This window comes from Rhinoraja longicauda, chromosome 22 (assembly GCF_053455715.1).
Source record: "Rhinoraja longicauda isolate Sanriku21f chromosome 22, sRhiLon1.1, whole genome shotgun sequence".
NCBI lineage: Eukaryota > Metazoa > Chordata > Chondrichthyes > Rajiformes > Arhynchobatidae > Rhinoraja > Rhinoraja longicauda.
The window spans coordinates 19,360,443-19,374,605 of record NC_135974.1 but is presented as its reverse complement, the minus strand read 5'-3'; the positions used below and the strand labels follow the sequence as shown (position 1 = coordinate 19,374,605).

General features: G+C 40.1%; 1 protein-coding gene across 4 annotated transcripts in view; it reads right to left on the bottom strand.

The window, feature by feature from the left end:
• LOC144604464 (proto-oncogene tyrosine-protein kinase Src-like) overlaps positions 1–14,163 on the bottom strand; it is a 128,968-nt gene that overhangs the window by 31,133 nt on the left and 83,672 nt on the right. For 3 of the 4 annotated variants that reach the window (XM_078418919.1, XM_078418918.1, XM_078418920.1), the window contains 2 exons: positions 12,333–12,431; positions 7,976–8,079 (listed from right to left, as the gene is read on the bottom strand). In XM_078418919.1, coding sequence (XP_078275045.1) covers positions 7,976–8,079; positions 12,333–12,431 — 203 coding nt within the window. The remainder of the gene's footprint in view (positions 1–7,975; positions 8,080–12,332; positions 12,432–14,163) is intronic. The other variant, XM_078418921.1, reaches the window with a different exon arrangement.

The window sequence follows — 14,163 nt, the reverse complement described above, 5'->3', positions numbered from 1 at the left end:
CCCTTGTCTATTAAAATGCAAATATATTTTATACCTCAGAATACTTTCCAGTAGCTTACCTATCATGGATGTTAGATCACTGGTCTATAGTTCCTAGGATATTCCTTGCAGCCCTTCTTAGATAGAGGCAAAACACTAGCCAAGTCTACCGGCAGCTCAGCTGTGTCTAATGATGACTCATATGACCAGGTGCCTTCAATTTATTTCTTAACTTCCCACATTGTCCTCTGATATATCTGATCTGGCCCAGGAGATTTATACAAACTGTACATCAGAGGAATTTCGGGGACTCTTTTGGCGAAGTTGTAAACACTACATTATCTGCTATTGCAATTGTTGGACTGAGATTTTACTGTACAAAATGTACCCCACTTACAAATGTCCACGTTAACTGTTTTGTGTTCTATTGCCAATGAAAGGCTCCCTCCCAATGATGTAATTCTGCCACGATATGGACTGTTCAGAGAAGAAAGCAATTGAAATCCCAGATTACATTAAAATGATCAGTATGAAACTGGATTTATTTTACATTCACATGGCATTGCTTTGGTTGTAAACCAGGTACTTATTGGGCATTCCTGATTAGCTTTGAGTTTAATGGCTCTTTAGGTATTTTTAAGCAGCATGACCTAACCATGTGGCTGTGATTCTGGGCTTGCAAAAAGGCCAGTCAGGGTGAGGAGGGCAATTATAAATAAACCCGAGATCTTAAGATCAGCATTATTAGTAATGTTTTTTACTCCACATTTATTTACTGAACAGAATCTAAATGGAATATGGCAAATAAATCAGCTGACCAAAGTCCAGAAAATGTCAGTTGAATCATGCCATCCATCACATGACCAGATCGTAAAGCTGACAGAGTAACTCAGCGGGTCAGGCAGCATCTCTGGAGAAAATGGATAGGTGACTTTTCCGGTCAGTATGCTTCATCACACGGACTGGGGGGGGGGGGGTTGTGGAGAAAAGTGGAACGGAGGAGGAACAAGAGAAATCCTGGTGAGTTAGCGGTGAGTACAGGTTAGGGGGCTTTTGATAGGCAGATGGTGGAACATAGGCCAGTGATAAAAAGACAAAAGGTGTGTGATAAGGATAGAAGTGCAAATTGTGAAGCCAGAGGAAAGAATATAGATGGAAGGGGAGGACGAGGGGAAGAAGAGGGGTTGAGGTTTTTTTAACCAAAAATTGGAGAATATATTCAATTAGACCGAAGAAGGACCCCGACCCAAAACGTCATTCAGTCTGGAAAGGGATCCCGGCCTGAAATGTCTCCTATCCATGTTCTGCCTGACCCCCTGAGTTACTCCAGGCCTTTGTGTCTTTTCTTGTTAACCGGCATCAACAATTCCTTAACGCTGATAGTGATGACACTGCCCCTCACCTTGCCAACCAGCCGGCATAGTGGCACAGCGGAAGAGCTGCTGCCTTACAGAGCCAGAGACCAGGGTTTGATCCTGACTAAGGGGTGCCACTTCCTCGCACATTCCAAAGACGTGCAGGTCTGTAGGTTATTTGGCTTCTGTAAATGGTCCCTAGTGGTTCCTCCAGCATCCCAAAGATGTGTGGGTTTGTAGATAAAATGTCCCTAAGGTTGGCGGGAATGGATGTGAAAGTAGGATAACGTGACTAGTGTGAACTGGTGATCGATGGCCGGCGTGGACTTAGTGGGCCACAGAGCCTGTTTCTATGCTGCATATTTCAATTCCATTAAAACAAAAACCACTAGATATTTTCTTGCCTCATAGTCTTGACAATGCCAAGCATAAATATCTTTAAATGTTCACTGTGCAACACTAACTGTAAGTGTGGATGTATCAAGATCTAATGAGGTAATTTTGAAGATGTGGCCATGAAAGCAAAATGTTTAACTTATAAACATTCAGACTTTCTTCAACGAAGCAGAGACCAGAAGCAGAAATGTTAAGACATGCCAGCATTGCTTTCGCCAGAATGAGGCAAATGAATGAACCAACGTGACTGACCTGCATACACGAGGAGCTGCCATGCAGCACCATTAAATTAACTCGGATAAACTTTCCCTTCACACTAGTACGGGACATGCATACAAATCAACTCTGCAGTAGCTTCAAAGACCCAAGTATTCTTCAAGACATCAAGGCATGAAATGCTGAATTTCACGTTATTTTGTCTGGTAGGTTGAACTAATTTAATTGAAAAATCAATATGCTGCATCAGTGAGAACATCTTTCAGAATCCTAAGATATATACAGACTTGCAAATTGTTTTTTTGAACTGGATTGTGTTCTGTAGCATAGAACATTCTAAATAATAGCAACTATTGATTTATAATGAAATATATGCTATCAAGTATTGTAATATTTTGTGTAACATACACACACCACAACCATTTCAAACATGCAATGTACTATATACACCTTTACAGATTTATCAGATTGCTGATGAGCAGGTCATCATATAAAATATGATTCATGACTGTCTATCAGCAGCACACAAGAGAAGATGTGGAGATGGGAGAAGATACAATCAAAGTCCAATCCAGGAAGAATACCGGATTTGATAATGCATGAGTATGAATAAATCCATCAGTATATTTAATTGCAAGGAACAAAACCACTGCGAGATCAATGCTATACAGCAGAATAATAGGGGAGAAGCAGGATCGGTCAATAATTAGCTATGAGCAAAGTCTAGTACACTAATAAATGCAAAACGAAAGCCAGGTTACAAAAGCATAATGGAGAAGCTTGGGCCATGACGCATGCTTATATAAAGCAGCAGTATTGGCCTTCAACAATCTGTGTAAAGATATTATTCAGGATAAGGACGTAAGAAAAACTGCATCGCACATACTTTATCGAAACTCCCAAAGCCAGCGGGGTACATCTGAAGTACACTATCACCGTTATAATGTGGGAAAAGTGCCAGCACACCAACCCTCACAGAATAAATCTCACATTATCTCTTTGAATAATATTGCGTAAGGGATTAACTATGACCAAGACAACAGGGATAACTTCCTTCCCATTCTGTACCACGGGATTCACTTAAGTCCCTTGAGAATGAAGGAAGGCCGGGAGATGTAAAAACAGAGCTGAACTAAATACTCAAAGAGAAAGATTGGCCTATGCTGGAAAAAGCTGCTGCGGTGTATTAATTAGGGGCTACATAAAACACTGAGTTTACAAAACTGTTGTGCTTCTGTAAGTAAGAATTTCATTATTTCATTTCAGCACATATGACAATTAAACACTCTTGACCCTTGATAATTATATTTAAAAATAATGGGTAACTTAATAATCTAATATAATGGAGAGAAATACATTTGTTTAAATAACCTGGAGAGAGTTGAGTGTCTGAGCATCTATAGTCATAGGGCACGGAAGCCAAACCTTCAGCCCAACTCATCCACGCTGAACCTGATACCCTATCTACACTGGTCCCATTTTCCTGTGTTTGGCCCATATCTCTCTCAACCTTTCCTATCCATGTACCTGTCAAAGCGACTCGTAAATGCTGTTATAGTGCCTGCCTCAACTACCTCCTCAGGCAGCTTGTTCAGTAAAAAAATGCCCCTCAGGTTCCTCTTAAATCATTCCCTCTCATCTATGCACACCTGATTCTTGAGTCCTCTACTTTGGGTAAAAGCTTCTGCGGATTCACCCTATCTATTCCCCTAGTTTAGTAATGGGCAAGGTCCACCTAGGCAGGGCTGTTATTGAATGAGCCTGGCATTAGGATTGATGTTAACTCTTCACTCTTCCAGCACTGTATGCTGAAATCTGGGCTACTGTGCTTTGCCATTTGGTTAATGTCACAAGCTAGGTTGACAATATGCTCACGTCATTTGTGATACAACTTGTAGATAGTTCACCACCTGGATTGCTGACCCAAATGCATAATTTCTCATTATTCCATTATACACAGAGATTCATAAGCAGTGAATAGTGCATCAGACTGGAGGGCTCCTGTTGCTTGATCCTTAACTTAGTCTGCTGCATAGGTGGTTGCAAAGCTGACACGAGCAACTGGTTTTGTTTAGGTGCAAAGAAATGAAACCTGCAACTCAGAATTTACCTTGTTGAGTCCTATGTTTAGTCCTAGGATTCGTTGTTTGGTCAGGAGCATATCATTATTTTTTTTTCTTGATGAAAGCATATTTGCCATATTTATTTCTGAAACGCAGCATTAATACTGGAATGAAAAGCTCCAATTTATTTAGCTCAGTGTAAATCATCTTTGCTATATTCCATTAACAATTTTCTTACAATCTTGGCCACCTTATACAATCAGGATAATGATATTTGTGTGTCTGGTTTTTAATGGACTCTGATAATTGAACTTGCAGTTAGGATGTGAAGCATGTCTCTTTTGTGGTGCCTTGAGAGCAAGAAAACGAACTCATTTTATCTATTCAGTGACCTACTTTTCACGTTACTCTGCCTCTAGCCAATATGTGGTCTCTCAAGAGCACTCCCTCTTTGATACTAAAGTTTAACCTTGGCTTGCAACATCAATATTACCTTTATTGATCTTGGCTTCTCATTTATTTATTTTTTACGTGATATTTTGACAAAATGAATTTGTTCAATCACTTTCAAAATTCTATATTTTTACCCAATATTGTCTATTTAAAAAGCTACTTTTATTTAAAAATGATGATTTTCTTAAAATAATCAATCATTTTACAACTATTTATGTTGGTTCAAAAGGTCACTCAAATTAGGAAAAAAATGCCATGAACCAATCTCACAATGCCCTCACAGTGAACAAAACCTTGACCGTGTAGGAAAATAACTGCAGATGCTGGTACAAATCGAAGGTATCACAAAATGCTGGAGTAAATCAGCAGGTCAGGCTGAAGAAGGGTCTCGACCCGAAACGTCACCCATTCCCTCTCTCCTAGATGCTGCCTGACCTGCTGAGTTACTCCAACATTTTGTAATACTTTGACCGTAATATTTTACATTTGTACCACTAACCTAAATATTGTTCTGGAATTGATAGCATCAGAAGCCATACTACTTGCTAACCGTCATTCGTTTCTGTTACTGTATTTTTATTGGGAGACTACCCCACGTGTACGATGGCTTGTAATTAGGTCCATACTTCATCCCACTAATTCTTGTTACCAGGTGAAGATATTCATGTTACAGCAATAGCACTAGCCTACACACTAAGGACAATTTACAATTAGCAGAAGCTAATTAACTTACAAACCATTACATCTTTGGAACATGGGAGGAAACTGGAGCACCCAGAGAAAACCCACATGCTCACAGGAAGAATATCCAAACTCTATATAAACAGCACCCGTAGTCAGGATTGAACCTGGGTCTCTGGTGCTGTAGGTCAGCAACTCTATTGCTGTGCCACTGTGACGCCCTTATCAATCACAGCTGAACTCAATTTCACCTTCACGTGACGTTTAAAGGTGCAGAATAATGGTTAGGCAATGATGATCAGAAGACGGGAACTTGTTCAATTTTCCTGTGGAGCCCCAGTGTTGCTGCAATGGTTGACATTAGGTAACTCATGACCTGCTTTGTCATAGCTCAGTTTAACACAGTTAAGTCTGCTGTAAACTCAACTGTGCACCACTGCACAAAGGAAAAGCAGTGCCTGTGCAGTTTCAATGTTGAAACTGTTTATTTTTTTATATCGGAAGCTCTCAACACAACAGAGGAAATTATACTTTATCCAACAGACCTCAATGAAGTGTTGTATATATTCTATGATGCTTGATTATGTTAGTGTCAGTTAATTGCATACGGTACACTTGTAATTGGGTTGTTTTGAATGTGAACCTTGATTGCACGGTTAATGTTATAGATCTGTATTTTTTCTCCAGAAGATGCAAATCTGCCACTGGGACAAAAGCACCAGATGTAGCCGCTGAAATGCTGGAGAGCACCTCTTGATGCCAGGCTCTTGCAACTGGAATATAGTAATGTTAGCAGAGGACAAGATGAACTGGGTCTACTGTAATGGCCGCTCTTTCCCCCACTCCCTCCCACTAAATAGCCTGCTGGACACGTGGATACAAGAAGATGACTTGAATATGATGATCTCTCAGACACTGCAGAAAGGCAAGAATAAACATTGAAAGAGAGCATATGTAGGAAGGAACTGCAGATGCTGATTAAAACCAAAGATAGACACAAAATGCTGGAGTAACTCAGTGGAAAAGACAGCATCTCTGGGGAGAAAGAATGGGTGACGTTTCGGGTCTGAAGAAGGGTCTCGACCCGAAACATCACCCATTCCTTTCCCCCAGAGATGCTGCCTGTCCCGCTGAGTTACTCTAGTATTTTGTGTCTATCTTCTGAAAAAAAGCATGTTCTTCTTCTGAATTTTAGGAGATATCTTGATAAAATAAAGCCAGCATAACATCTTCAAATATAAAACAAAGATGTTGAGGATTAGAATTTGTACAAAAATGGTTCCATTGTTAGAGAACGCCATTGGTTTAAAAGGTAATGTTTTTGTGAACGGCACAGATTTTTTGCTGGAGTGCCGTGGGTGGCTGTGTCTTTCATTGCACAGCGAGCCCAGAATGTGGATGAGGAGGGCAGCCTAACCTTTACCAACCTTTCAGGGGATAGCTGGAGAAGTGGGAGGGGGATGCTTACTGCATTGACACAAACAAATCATGTTCTCACCATAAAATATCAAACACAGATATCACAAGCATTCTTCCCTTCAAAACAATATTTCAATCCTAAATACTCAAACTGAGAGAACATCGGTTCTCCATTGCACACTTATTTTCTGTTAACCTGCCGTTTTGTAGATTGTCATCTAAAAGTGTATGAAATGGGGAGTGCTATACATGTCAAATGGAAAAGATTTGCTTCCTTCTATTGTTCTTTTCATCACTAAATGACATCAGCACACATCTGCCCTCTGCACAGCAACAATGAAGCAGAAGTAATGCAGTAGTGAGAAGCTGTCAACCTGTAGCCCAAGGGCACCAATTTCCACATCCTACATTCTTACACACTAGTAACACGGCTCAAGAATAAAGAGTTTTGGTAAAGAGAAGATACATGTTAGATTGCTCAAACAAGTTGAGAGTGCTTACTCAAATGTGCAAAAGTTAAAAGCTGCTTTAATCAGGTTTCTCTGTGAAAGTGATGGAGACTCACTACCTCCCCAGAACAAAGGCTGATAAATGAATTTGCATTCTTCCCCTGATCCCTTGGCTCTTCACCCTTCCATTCTACTTGATTTTCAGGTCTGAGTGCTTTTAGCCACATTCATTCATCTTTGGCAAGTTCGAGCAGATGTACAATGAGCTGTACAATGTTGGAGAAAAATGATGTCAAATCCATGACATTGCAAGAAAATGAACACAACCATCTCATTCATTTACTCCAGGCCTGAAGGCAACACAAGTAGAATCTTAGGACAGTGCTGCTCACTTTGACACTTTCAGATATCAGGGGTACTTGTTGGACTACTAGTCACTAGTCAGCTAGAATATTGAAATTATTGCTGGTTATTTTAAGTACTACATGCTAAAATGATCAACAATTAATAACAGTCACCATTAAATTCCAAGTGCAGGAACCCTTCATGGCTTGTGAAATACTGGGCAAAGTAACAATCATATTCATGGTTCTTTGTGATTTTCCCTAAGCAGTTAAACATTTACAAACTCGGATCTGTCCTCTCATTTCTTTAGTAACTCATTCGCTTTTAAATGCACAAAAGTGCATCAATCTCAGCAACTGATGGATTTCAATGGATTTTGGCTGAGCTCTTTGAAGATATTCTTGGGATGGTACAGTAAGTAAACTGCAAAATTGCAAATGTAAGCATGCTATTCCAAGGTACATTAACACAACGTCATGGTGCATCGTGGACTATGAATATCATGTTTTAGACATAACATTTATATTTTTCTTGCTATGGAAACAAGACCCAGGGAAAGAAAACAGTAAGATCTGTTTATAAAAGGAATTTCATTCAATGAATTTTCAGTCATAATTACCTTTTGTGGTCTCACTCTCCCTGACCAAAAAGGTACCTCTTGGATTTTCAGGGCTGAGCAACATTCGTTCTGATTCTCTTCGCGTAATCTTTCCAAAATACCACCTGAAAGAGTAAGAGTTATACAGCTGCAGTTCAATGACAATGCACACAGTTACTGTATAATTTTAACAAAGCAGGACCCAAAGGTATTAATTTATTGCTAACATAATGCTTTCTACTCTTGCTGCAAATTCCAATAGGATTATTACACAGTTTGATGGTTAGAAATCATTCGAAGCAAACAAAGCCGTTTTCACTAGTGGGATTGACATCAAACCTCATCAAACATTTGTGCACTTTTTCCTGACACTACATTCAAGGTTTAATCATTCATTTCACAAATTTCTTTCATGGAATCAAGTCTTTGCTTTATGTTTGAAAGGCAACAAGATAACAGGCTAAATATAGAAGAAAAAAAAACTATGCGGTGCATTAAATTGTTGTATTGAATTTAGCTCTCAAACTGCCTTCAGGAAACTTGTTTTGAATGGTAAACAAGAGGCATCAATTTTGTCAGAATTAAGCATTATGAAGTTAAATGCGGTCTGACCAGTGCCTATAAAGCCTCAGCATTACATCCCTGTTTTTATATTCTAGTCCTTTCGAAATAGTATGGAACTCACTACAGTATTTGAAGAATTAAAATAGGATTCTCTTGGAATAGCTAACCCATTAATTTTTTTAAACTTATCAATTGAATCACCTATTAATAGGTCTCAAATATATGTTCAAATAGCCAATCGTTCACTGTGTTGAAACCACACATTCCACAGCATCAATAATGCACCTGTCCTCTAGATGGTAGGCTCAATAATTCAGGAGGTGCCTTGCACCTCGATTTGGAGATATGTCGGAGCATACATTTTCCACAAAGGTGGTTCTTGGATAATGAAATTTTCCCTGGCATCTTGGTAATTTTTCTTCCTGTAGCAGCCCTTCCCAACTAGGGCTGATCTGCTGATTCCTTCTCAGCACCCCCTACTGTGTTTGTTGCAAAGGCACCAACAACCCGCTGTGCTGAAAGAACTGAAGAAATAATTCCACCAGAGCTGGAGCTCTCCAAGCTGTGTGCTTAACCTCTGAAGTACCAAAGCAGTTTCTCCAGCATTTGAAACAATTATTGTTCACATCTTTGATTTTTTTAAATCTTGTTCCCATTTTCACAAAGATACATGTCCTCTGCCCTGTTCCAATCTTTCTCTTCCCAAAGGATTCCTGAATGCCACAAACACCTTGCTGCCTAATAGAGCCATATTTAATTCAAAATATACATACTTGTGCTGAGCCCAAGACTGGTCTTATTTAAGAAAGCCCTTGATTTCTGGCTTCAGGAACCATGTAGATAATTTACATGGAATCTTAGTGAATCATTATGGTGTGAATTCATGATCATGTTGATTTTTATATCTCTATGGTTGCCTGGCCCAAGTATTCTAACCCAACATTTATTCACCAACAAACCAACAGCTCGAGTGGGAGGTCCTTGCAAAAACACATAACACTATAATTTTGCTTACTATTAAAAAAGGCAAATAGAAAAAAAATGTTAGACAATCTGAGTTTCAAGAGCTATTTAACCACAGGTGTGAGAGGCTTGGCCACTGTTGCTATTTGAAGTAAATGAATCTGTGGGGTTGAGTACAGCAGCCAACTGAATGGAATTCTGTTACTAACTTACATCCATTCCAAACTTTTAAACATAGAAACATAGAAAATAGGTGCAGGAGTAGACCATTCGGCACATCGAGCCAGCACCGCCATTCAATATGATCATGGCTGATCATCCAGAATCAGTACCCCGTTCCTGCTTTCTCCCCATATACCTTGACTCCGTTAGCCCTAACAGCTACATCTAACTCTCTCTGGAATATATCCAGTACATTGCCCTCCAATGCCTTCTGTGGCAGAGAATTCCACAGATACTCCAACACTTTGTGTCTAACTTCGACTCCAAGATCCCTCTGCACATCAATGCTGTCGAGGGTCTTGCCATTAACTGTATACTCGCTCCTTACATTCAACGTCCCAAACTGCACCACCTCACACTTGCTTGGGTTAAACACCATCTGCCATTTCTCCGCCTATTTCTGCAGCTGGTCTATATCCTGCTGTATCTTCTGACAGCATTCCACACTACAACTGCTCCAATTTTGGTGTCATCAGCAAACTTACTCACCAACCATCTACATTTATGCCTAGGAAGGAACTGCAGATGTTGGTTAAAACAGAAGATAGACACAAAATACTGGAGTAACTCAACGGGTAGGCAGCATCTCTGGAGAGAAGGAATGGGTGACATTTTGGGTTGAGACCCTTCTTGACCCATTTGAACAAGGGTCTCGACCTGAATCATCACCCATTTCTTCTCTCCAGAGATGCTGCTTGTCCCGCTGAGTTACTCCAGCATTTTGTGTCTATCTTACATTTATGTCTAGGTAATTTATACATAATCACAAACAGTAGAGATCCCAGCACAGATCCCTAAGGAACTACACGGGTCACAGACCTCTAGCCTGAATATCAATCTTCCACCATAACCCTCTATCTTCTATGAATAAGCCAATTCTGAATCCATATGACCGTCATTAAACCTGTGCATCTTAATCTCTAGACTTTACTTTAGACTTTGGAGATACAGCATGGAAACAGGCCTTTCGGCCCACCAAGTCCATGCCGACCAGCGATAACCCCGTACACTAGCACTACATTAGCACTAGCCTACACACTAAGGACAATTTACAATTAGCAGAAGCTAATTAACTTACAAACCATTACATCTTTGGAACATGGGAGGAAACTGGAGCACCCAGAGAAAACCCACATGCTCACAGGAAGAATATCCAAACTCTATATAAACAGCACCCGTAGTCAGGATTGAACCTGGGTCTCTGGTGCTGTAGGTCAGCAACTCTATTGCTGCGCCACTGTGACGCCCTTATCAATCACAGCTGAACTCAATTTCACCTTCACATGATGTTTAAAGGTGCAGAATAATGGTTAGGCGATGATGATCAGAAGACGGGAACTTGTTCAATTTTCCTGTGGAGCCCCAGTGTTGCTGCAATGGTTGACATTAGGTAACTCATGACCTGCTTTGTCATAGCTCAGTTTAACACAGTTAAGTCTGCTGTAAACTCAACTGTGCACCACTGCACAAAGGAAAAGCAGTGCCTGTGCAGTTTCAATGTTGAAACTGTTTATTTTTTGATATCGGAAGCTCTCAAAACAACAGAGGAAATTATGCTTTATCCAACAGACCTCAATGAAGTGTTGTATATATTCTATGATGCTTGATTATGTTAGTGTCAGCTAATTGCATACGGTACACTTGTAATTGGGTTGTTTTGAATGTGAACCTTGATTGCACGGTTAATGTTATAGATCTGTATTTTTTCTCCAGAAGATGCAAATCTGCCACCGGGACAAAAGCACCGGATGTAGCAGCTGAAATGCTGGAGAGCACCTCTTGATGCCAGGCTCTAGCAACTGGAATATAGTAATGTTAGCAGAGGACAAGATGAACTGGGTCTGCTGTAATGGCCGCTCTTTCCCCCATTCCCTCCCACTAAATAGCCTGCAGGACATGTGGATACAGGAAGATGACTTGAATATGATGATCTCTCAGACACTGCAGAAAGGCAAGAATAAACATTGAAAAAGAGCATTTGTAGGAAGGAACTGCAGATGCTGATTAAAACCGAAGATAGACACAAAATGCTGGAGTAACTCAGTGGAAAAGACAGCATCTCTGGGGAGAAAGAATGGGTGACGTTTCGGGTCTGAAGAAGGGTCTCGACCCGAAACATCACCCATTCCTTTCCTCCAGAGATGCTGCCTGTCCCGCTGAGTTACTCCAGCATTTTGTGTCTATCTTCTGAAAAAAAAGCATGTTCCTCTTCTGAATTTTAGGAGATATCTTGATAAAATAAAGCCAGCATAACATCTACAAATATAAAACAAAGATGTTGAGGATTAGAATTTGTACAAAAATGGTTCCATTGTTAGAGAACACTATTGGTTTAAAAGGTAATCTTTTTGTGAACGGCACAGATTTTTTGCTGGAGTGCCGTGGGTGGCTGTGTCTTTCATTGCACAGCGAGCCCAGAATGTGGATGAGGAGGGCAGCCTAACCTTTACCAACCTTTCAGGGAATAGCTGGAGAAGTGGGAGAGGGATGCTTACTGCATTGACACAAACAAATCATGTTCTCACCATAAAATATCAAACACAGATATCACAAGCATTCTTCCCTTCAAAACAATATTGCATCAAAAGTTAAGAAGAACGGTTTATCATTTCTAAAGCAAATTATTTACTCTTCAGCCTGAATGGAGTCAGAAGGTGCAACATAATTGCTGGGGATATATCCAGTGTTTCCTGTAGCAAGGGAACGGCCTAACCACCAATCACCTTCCCTGCAAGATACAAGAGAGACAAACAAATATTACATTGCGGTTAACCATTTCTGTTCAAGTTTCAAATAAACGTTAACATTCAAATATTCCGTCATCCAGCCCATACAGATTTACATGTGCACTGCTGGCCTCAAAAAAACCATTATGAAGAAAGTGTTGAAATTCAAACAATGCAGGAATAAATTCAGTAAAATCTCTTGCCTCCCTATTAGTGTAAGTGCTAACAATGTTATAGAAAATCATAATTTTCTGCACTTGCTTATCTAGTTTTTCAGTGAATGCGATACACAGTGCACTTGACTGGATTGTGTGTGTTTTGATTAAATACAAGCAAATAACTTAAATGTCAATATCTGTCATTGATTTCAGAGAGCGGATGCAGCAGAGCCTCAAGCGACACAAGTTATATTTTATAACAGACACATTCCTGTCAGTGAAAATGGAGTTATCATTTCTCCTTTCACTTGCACTTTCATAGAACATAGAAGAACAGCACAAGAACAGGCCTTTCGTCCCATGATGTCTGTGCCGAACATTATGCCAAGATCATATCCCATCTGCTTCCATAGTCCATATCCCTCCGTCCCCTGCATATTCATGTACCTATCCAAAAGTCGCTTAAAAGCCACTATTGTCTCTGTCTTAGCCACTTCCCCCGGCACTTACCACTCTGTGTAAAAAACATATCCTGCAAAACTCTTTTAAACTTTGTCCCTCTCACCTGAAATCTATGCCATCTTGTATTTGTTTTTTTCCATCCTGGGAAATAGGTTCTGACTGTCTAACCGATCTAAGCCTTTCATAATTTTATATACTTCTATCAGGTCTCCCCATAACCTCCAATATTCCAGAGGGAACAGTTTGGTTTAGTTTATTATTGTTATGTGTATCAAGGTAGAGTGAAAAGCTTTTTGTTGCGTGCTAACCACCTGTGGTCAAAGAAGACTACACATGATTACAAACCCGCCGTCCACAGCTATAGATAAACCATCACATTGTATAGGTAAACGATAAAGGGCGCAACATTTAGTGCAAGATAAAGTCCAATTAAAGATAGTTCAAAGGTTTCCAATGAGGTAGTTGGGAGATCAAGACCACAACCTAACTAGTGTGAGGATGGTTCAGTTAGAATGCAGTCCTGACCACCCATCTACCTCATTGGGAACCTCTGAACTATCTTTAATCAGACTTTATCCTGCACAAAATGTTGTACTCTTTATCTGTACACTATGGACGACTTGATTATAATCATGTACAGTCTTTACTTGGAAACAATCCAAGTCTGTCTAACAGGGGAGAAGATTTAATCCAAACATGACTGACAGCTTTTCACGCAGAATGTGGTAGGTACAGGGCATGAGCTGCCAGAGGAAGTAGGTGAGGCACATACTATAATAGCATTTTCAAGGCACTTGGACAGGCACATGGATAGTAAAGGCTTAGAGGGATTTGGGCCAAATGCAGGCAAATAGGACTAGCTTCGATGTTGCATCTTGGTCACCATGAACGCGTTGGACCGAAGGGCCAGTTTCCATGTTCTATGACTCACACTGTAACTAATACCACCTAATCCAGGCATCATTATGGTAAATCTTCTCTACACCCTTTCCAAAGTCTCCATATCCTTCCTGTAATGGGGCGACCAGAAATGCATGCAATACTCCAGATATGGCCTAACCAAAATCTTGTACAGCTACATCATGAGTTTCTGACTCTTATAGTCAATGCCTGA